This window comes from Otolemur garnettii, unplaced genomic scaffold, assembly GCF_000181295.1.
Source record: "Otolemur garnettii isolate 467f Iridium unplaced genomic scaffold, OtoGar3 scaffold00232, whole genome shotgun sequence".
Lineage (NCBI taxonomy): Eukaryota > Metazoa > Chordata > Mammalia > Primates > Galagidae > Otolemur > Otolemur garnettii.
The window spans coordinates 1,444,783-1,452,916 of NW_003852627.1; the positions used below are offsets into that span (position 1 = coordinate 1,444,783).

Here is an 8,134-nt window from a genome sequence, read left to right on the forward strand (position 1 = left end):
CTGGTTGCACGTGCATGCTGTGATGCATGATAGAAACCTGACCATCTGTACACAAGCGTACCTTATCTGAGGACTCAGGGAAGTGGGGAAAAGTCACTTAGGGTTAATTAAATCTTTTTCTGGATTCCAGCTCTGACGTAAGTGGGGTGGAATACAGGCATTTGGGTTCAGAGACTCTGGCTCTTTGACATCAATGAATCTAAAATCTCAGAGCTGGAATATGTCACAAGAATATTCTAAAATGATTTGTAGCTCAGGACTTCCTATTTAATTCTTGCTACATCCCATACCATAGGTGCCATTTACCTTCGGATGTTATATTCTTGATATACTCTTGTCCAAAAAACTGAACTGACATGGATTATTTTTGGACAGGGCTACATCATTCTCTCTCACTTGGAAATTGACCATCTGATTAGTGGTTGATTCTTTTGCCTTTTTTACTTGGAATTATCACATTTAAGAGTCAGGGAATTGGTGAATGAAAAGCATGCATTAATAACATAGCACTAAATTTGTGATTATTTATTTTTAAAAACACTTTGGACATTAAAAGAAGAGTACAACATTACTGTTGGTTCCAAAAGCCACATTTTTATCTGGAGACATATGGGGTTAGTAGCAGAAAAAACACTAATATCAGCAGAATGATTTTCCACCTATGAGGTCAATCCAGGTGTAACCCCCACTCTCCCTGTAGGTCTCTGTGGCAGTTGGCAGCCCTTCGGGTTTTGGGGACAACAGAAGAAGATAGAAATCCTTTTTGGATTGATGATCTATCACTGCCCTGTATTCTAAGGAGACTTTCAAACTCATTTCATGTTAAGACACGGCAAACTTATGAGGAAAGGAGGTGATCCCAGGCAGGGGAAAGAAAGTCTGGAACACAAGAAGAAAGCAAAGGCAGGAAGCACTAAAAGACTGGACGGACACCTGGATTTAAATGTAGCACTTTGGGAGGCCAACAGGAGGATCACTTGATGCCAGCACCTTGAGACCTGCCTGGGCAACATAGTGAAATCCCACCTCTAGAATAAACAAATAATTTAGGATCAGAAATTGGGGTGACCATTCTGGGTCCTGAAATCCATGCTTCTCCATTGCTGGGTCTCAGGGAAGCAAAGATAGGTGATGGTATCCAAGAAATAAAATGTCATTGTCCAGTATATTTGTCACCAGCACCTAGTCGGCCTCTTTTGCCTTTCAAAGATAAAGGTAAGGAAGCCTCCCTCTGCCTCTCTACTGCTGAGCCTGAAATTTGTTGCAACTACTTTTCATCATTATAGGAATATTGTGGGTTGGGTGCATTTTTCCTAAAGATGAAGCCAGTGCCTGTGAGAATCCAGGAGAATCATCTCTGGCACCTTTCCACTTAAAGAAAAATACTACCCACAAAGCAGAACCCGTGATGAGGAGAAGAAACAAAGTAATTGTCAACCTGCCACATTGTCCCCTTCTCCAAGGATCGATGCAGAACATAGGAGGAAGCCAAGAGATGGGCAAGGCTGGTCTATATTATCTGAGGGCTTCTGCAGCATGTCCCCAAATGTACTGCTAATGGACTATTACCCCAAATATGTCAAGGATATTAAAATGCATGAAACATACTAATTAATAGAGTGGAACTAAATAAAGTGTACAGTTAATGTTATTTGTGGGTTTTAGGATATTTAATTTTTAAACTTGAAAATCCCAAGCTGATAAAGTGTCATAATATAACAACCACCTTTTCGAGGGAACTTTTTCTGTGTGGCAGGCACTGTGCTAAGAAGCTCCCCATGCATAAAGAGTCCATTCTCTGTCGCCACCTTTTTTTTTTTTTAAACGAGTGTTATTATATAGCATAATCTATTCAGACACAGGTTTGAGTAGAGTAAGAATGAAATGATGCAAGTGACTCGGAAATGACAAATGCTTCGAGAAATTTTTCAAATATTTCTGTTGGTGTTGGTGAAGTTGTTTGCCTCCAATAGAGATAATATTTCAGAAGAGAGAAATCACTCATTTCACTAAAGTTTATCCAGGGGTTGGAGGATACTCTGTGGATGCATGAGTATCTCATGTTTTGAAGACTTTTGGTTTGAGAAATTTAGGGTGGAAATGAGTGTCCAATGGAATTTCATAATGTTAGGGTGGATAAAACCAAAACCATGCTAGCCTTCGGCAGACAGATGGCATTGTACTTCGTACAGATCACAGTCCCCATATGGTTGTTGGTGCACGCCACCACATTAACAACTCGGAGGAGAGACACACAGTTAGACACCAGCATGGGTGTTCAGGAACTGAACGAGTTGTGGTTACTCTGGGAGGGAAGGGGTAACAGATACTATACAACCCTGAGTCATCACCAGAAGGGAGGAAATGCAAACTTACGTACACAGGAGTCCTCGGGATAAACCACAGTGGCCACTGTGTCATAGACAGAAGATCCACACTTAGATATCGAAGACACAAATGTGTTAGCTTATGCAGCTCTGAACAAGACCATCGAAGCCGAGGGTGAGAGAAACACAGAAATCAACATCCAAAAAGATTCTTGTAGCTCACCACCTGAGCGTCCCTCTGGCCTTTTGCTCCAGATACGTCTTGGAAATGGACTATAATGAAAATGGCATAGTTACCACGAACACATCGATTGGCTTTTCTTTGGGGGGGAGCCTGGAGTTCTTGGGGTGGGGCCGGGGCTATGATGGAAGGCATTACAATAAAGCTGAGACTGTTACAAGCCAAACTTCCTGATCTCTTGCACGTGTCAATCTCGCTACGGTGCAAATGCAATCTTAACTGCTTTATTTGGTCTGTGTCAGATTTACATGCATACCATATTGCTTATTCTGGATTAGAGAAACCATTAGGCATTTCTGATGAGGAAATCACATGGTGGACTGATCATAATGAAATTTGGAATATAGGAAATCATAACGTCACCATCGGCATCCAATGCATCCTTATTGCCGACATGCCTAATAGGCATGGCCCAGAGACTTGCTCTTATGCTTTTATTTATGATTTACTTATTTTTGGTTCAGAACTCGCCTGTCTGGTATCTGCCATGCTCAGCACACACCTCACAAGATTCCTTGAGTGGAAGGTTATGGCATGGAGCCATGTGCAAAAGAGTCAACAACAACAAAAAAAGAAACTACCTCCCTAAATCCTCTTTGCAGGGTACTATTGGACATCCAACATTTACCCTCCAGAAGGTTGGCTGTTATGTATGTGTCCCTAAAGATAAAACGTGAATGGAAGATTCTAAACATCAGATTCAATACTAGGCATTTTCTTGTACACACGTCTATTGCTGCAGGAATTTAAGACCCTAGGGGTAGAGTACATATTATTCTTATTTGCAGCATAAGGCATAACATGCTCAGACATGTACACATCGCTATGGCCCCGACTGTCCCTGGAACAGTACGATGCCGTTGACCTCAAGGACGATCGAAGATAGCTGTCGTTCGCTGCCTGGGACGGCAGCGAGTGTTTGTAAGGGTCTGAGGGGCATCTCCCAATAACTAAGCGCTGGTCATCCCTGTGGGCGTGGAGGAAAGGGTTGTTGGAGGTGTGTTCTGGCAAGAGGGACTTGCTCCTCTTGCTGTCCTCCAGACCTTGGGGGAAAATGGAGCTTTTGTTCCCCAAGAGTTTGCTTGCAGGGACGCTAAACAAGCTCCCGTACGTATTTCCCTCCAGAAGCCGTTCCCTGTCCTTGAGGCTTATGCTCCGGGAAGGTCTGCTGAGGTCTGTCTCCCTAGGCTTGTCGACAATGTTATCGTAGGAGTGCTGCCGGCTAATCCTCAGCTTGTTCTTTTGGAATTGGAGGGTATTGTTCTGCGCCCAGTCCTGCTGGTAGACCTGCTCCCGGGTGGCTGGGTTACCTGTCTCCTGAAGCATCTGGTCTTCGTCGATGTCATACAGGTTCCCCATGCGCAGACAGGCGTCGCACTTGAAGGGGGACCTCATGGTGAAATGGCCCGAATAGGTGGGCAGGTTGGAAAGGCAGCTTCTGCAGTGCGTGGAGTTCTGCCGGTATCGGTCGCTGCCCTCGCTGAGAGGGGAACCCTTGTCTTTCAAGGTGAAGTGCTTGGAGTAGAGTTTATACTGGTCGTTGTTGGGAAGCCCATCTCCATTATGCAGGGGGTTTCTGTTCATCGGCAGTGTGGAGTCCCCCTTGTGAAAGTTTTCGCTGTGATCCTGGTAGGGGTCTGGGAAGTCCACATTCTCGGGCAGGGACACATTTTCCACGAACTGGGGAGGATCCAGGTGGAAACTGGGCTCCTTCTCTCCATCAATGGTGTAGATCTTGTCTCTGGGGGAGCTTGCTTTGGTTTTCAGGTAGGTGCGTTCGACCTCACTACAGTCCTTGGGGTATTTGGAGGCCATTGACCTTTTGAAGTTATCCTTGGTTTTGTGGTTCTTATTGTTGTCAGGTTCCCTGTGGCCCGGGGGCCGACTCGAAGTTTCTGAAATGTCAGAGTGAGCCACCTCTTCTGGAAGATACCTGGGGCTCTTCAGGGAGTGGGTCCTATTCTCCATTGTCCCTTCATCCCGCGGGGGGACTGGATTCTGGGCCAGTGAATCCTGCCGTAGAGAATCCATGGATTTCTTCCAAAGCTGCCGGGATCTGGAGCTTCCTTTGGACTCTGTGCTCACGGCCACCTCCACTGTGTTAGGGTTGGACTCGTTTAGAGTGAGAGGATGTTGACCCTGGAACACATAGTTATTGAGGTTATCCTTATGCCTGTTGGCCACAAATGTTTGGAGTTCATTCATGTTGTCCCCAAAAATGCTGCTGTCCTTCCCCTGAAAGGACCTGTTGTCTGAATACATCAAATTCCCCTTATCTGAAACCATGTCCATGATGAGGGAACCTCTTTGGATGAAGTCCGCAGATCTCTTGGGTGAATCAATTCTTGAGGAATTCATGTTGGACACATTGGAAATGTTTTTGGCCGATCGAAGGAGTTTTAACATGTTGCTCTGGGATCCCGTCAGATTGAAGTCTGGAGACTTCTTTTCTTCAATATGTACCCCATGAATGCAGCTGTAGATACCCTGTGGGGGAGAAGTATAAGACACCATCAGCAGCAGCAGTGACGGTGAAACCGTTCACATTTGAACTTTACCTGCAAAAGTGAGATATATGCTCCTTGTAGGAGCACCGAAGGAACACTGGAATTCACACCGAATCCCGATCATGTCTCTTACAGGTATGAGACAACTTGCAGAGACTCAAGTTTATCACTCTGGCTCAGGGTTATCTGACACCTTGGCCAAGCGTCACACATGCAGTTTGAGAAAAGGCATCACTGGATGCTCCAGCGACTCAGGGCCTCCAGACCGGCATTCTGCCAGCCCCCAGGCCAGCAGCTCTGCTTTTGTGAGAGTTTCCCAGTGTCAGCTGTGGAGTTTGGACTGCAGAGAGTTAATGGTTGACAAAGAAAGTCAGCATAAAAGGATCACTCATTGTGAATTCTTTTCAGGAATAACTCCTTCCCATTAAGCTGGGATGCTTAATGGTCCCTGTGATGCTAAAAATCAAAGCACATGTCCTAATCAGGCCAGGTCAGAAATTCTCTTCTCCCTGGTCACATTGATCAGTCTAGAAGGAAAGTATGGCATCCATGTGAGGACAGTCATATTTTTTTTTTTTTTTGATAGATTGCTATTGATGCTTGGGTAGAAAGAGGAGTTATGGAAGACTAGTTTTGTCATCACATGGGGACATAAACTTGAGATTGAAACCACTGCCATGAAAAACCCAAGGGACAGGTAGAGATAAGGTTGGCACTCCTGTAGCCACTCTCCCAGACCTCTTCAATCCATCCAATGTGATCTATTCTATTCTTGGTGTGTGTTTGTTCCATGTAGTTAGAGTTGTGTTTCAGTTACTAGTAAGAGTGAAGAGTTCTGATGACACAGTGATACCACCTTTAAATCATCCGGGGGCCTGAATGACTCAGGGACTCCAGGGAACCCTAAATACAAGCGTCCCCAACTGGAGGTAACTTCGTGTTTTACTCCTTTTTCACTTTTAAAATAGAACTGTTTATTTTCACTTAAAAGCAACTGGTTGCTATCAAGATAAGAGCTCTTAATTCATGCTTAACAGTAATGGATGAAGGGGCGTCAGAAACATTTTGGTTTGTGGCCCCTCCTGCTTTTTCCCACTCCCATTCCAGAGATTTCAGCAGCTGTACCCAAAGGAAACAGTCAGATCAAGGCTGCAGGATTAGACCTGGGCCTCCCAAGACTGACAAGGAGCAACCCAAGAAGGCGTTTGTGAGGCAGATTCAGCAGCTGCTGCTGACTCCGGCATAAGCTACAGTAAAGTACATGCGATTAACTGTGGACTCAGTTGCACTGGTCCCCCACAGCAGGGATGAGCTTAACCCACAGGGATGCCCATGGAATTGTGACAGCCTCGACTCATTTGCATGGCCCATTTTTCTTGTGGTTTTCTAAAGACAATCTTCATTTCAGCCTTCAAAGAACTGTAAACAGAAAAGCTTCCAGTAGCAAGTCTGAGCCTCTTTCTCTGACCCTCTTGAGCCAAGGCTTCAGGGTTAGGGTGCTGGCCCCAGGCCCTTCCCCAGCACCCTGCAACCTTACCCTTAGTCTCCTTCTTTGTGTCCCGTGTGATTGCTCCCAGGCTGTTGGAGAGCCCCGACTGTGGATGTGGAACTCATGCAGACGTACCACGTGTTTCACATAGTGCAGTTTTTCTTAACGTTTTCTGTTAACTTATGTCTTTCTCACCCAATTTAGTAAAATAATCATCTTATAGTCTGACCTAGAGGGATTCTACTACTGTGGGTGAGAAATGAGTGTGTCTCTGTGTCAAAGTCAGCTGAGATCTTTCCTGTAGTTAGTATTATGAAAGCAAGAGGTTTTAAGACTTTTCCTCCTAAGTTTGCATTTTCTAGCACACTCCCATCTGCCCCCTGGAGACACTAAGAACTTCCCTTTCTCCTTTGAACCCTCAGAGCAATACGCTCCCACCTGCCGGGATGAGCTGCTTGTCTTTCTGTTTGGAGGGGACCATGGAAGTGGCCAGGGAGCTGAGTATGGTACAGACGAATGGACGGCTGTGACCTGCTTTCCCTCATTCCCCTAGGACTCTACAACATGCTAAAGACAGTTCCCACTGTGTACCTGCCCCGTGAGATCATGGAAAGAAGCCAAACCCAGCCTGTGCCCCAGGTTTTGGTAGCAGCATTCTCTGACTGAGCTGACCCATCTGCTGGAGAGATGGGAGAGGATGCCGGGGAGAGAGTGCATATTACAGGGGCCCAGCTTCCATCACGCACTAGCTCTGTGGCCTTGCACAGACTGCTACATCTATTTGGGCTTCAATTTCCACATCTGTAAAATGAGACTCATTCCCTCCTTAGGTGGGAACCAGGGCAAGATAAAAAATGAAATAAAGCACCTGACACCATAGGTGGTCAGCAAACGTGAGTGGGACAGGCTGCCCAGCCATCTCTGACCTCTCCTGGGACAGGCTGCCCAGCCATCTCTGACCTCTCCTGCAATGGGCTGCCCAGCCATCTCTGACCTCTCCTGCGACGGGCTGCCCAGCCATCTCTGACTTCTCCTGGGACAGGCTGCCCAGCCATCTCTGACCTCTCCTGCGATGGGCTGCCCAGCCATCCCTGACCTCTCCTGCGACGGGCTGCCCAGCCATCTCTGACTTCTCTTGGGACAGGCTGCCCAGCCATCCCCGACCTCTCCTGCAGTATCGTCACCTTGTCCCTTTCCCTTTTCGCACAAGCTTGAGCACACAGGGTCTGTTGTGCCAAAGGTGCAAGAAATACATGCTACTGTTTACTCCTTATGGTTTGTTCTAGAAAGATAGTTTGGCTTTCCAGGTGGACAAGCAGCCCAAACCCTACCTTGGGAACCATATAAATCCCTGGGGTAGACTTTCTTTCTTCCCTGCAAACCTCTCTTTATTTTCTTTTCTCTATTATTTATAGATTCCAGCTACAGTTTTCAAGTTTGGGAAATAAGATAACTTCTTGATCCCATAGTGGGCTCAGAGCCACATAAAATTAGCTTTGACGGCCCCAGGTGTTGCTCCAGACGATTTCTTGTGCCCCCACAGGGCGCCTGACCTCTCTGAACATTCTCA

At 46.1% G+C, this 8,134-nt stretch overlaps 1 protein-coding gene across 2 annotated transcripts in view; it reads right to left on the reverse strand.

Annotated features, from left to right (window-relative positions):
* Positions 1–1,658: 1,658 nt before the first annotated feature.
* The window catches only part of GRIN2A (glutamate ionotropic receptor NMDA type subunit 2A), a 408,795-nt gene continuing 402,319 nt past the window's right edge, over positions 1,659–8,134 (reverse strand). The window contains exons 12-13 of one of the 2 annotated variants that reach the window (XM_012812896.1): positions 3,879–5,055; positions 3,519–3,535 (exon numbers count right to left, since the gene is read on the reverse strand). In XM_012812896.1, the coding sequence (XP_012668350.1) occupies positions 3,519–3,535; positions 3,879–5,055 (1,194 nt within the window). Of the gene's footprint in view, positions 5,056–8,134 lie in introns of both variants that reach the window. The other variant, XM_003802071.3, reaches the window with a different exon arrangement.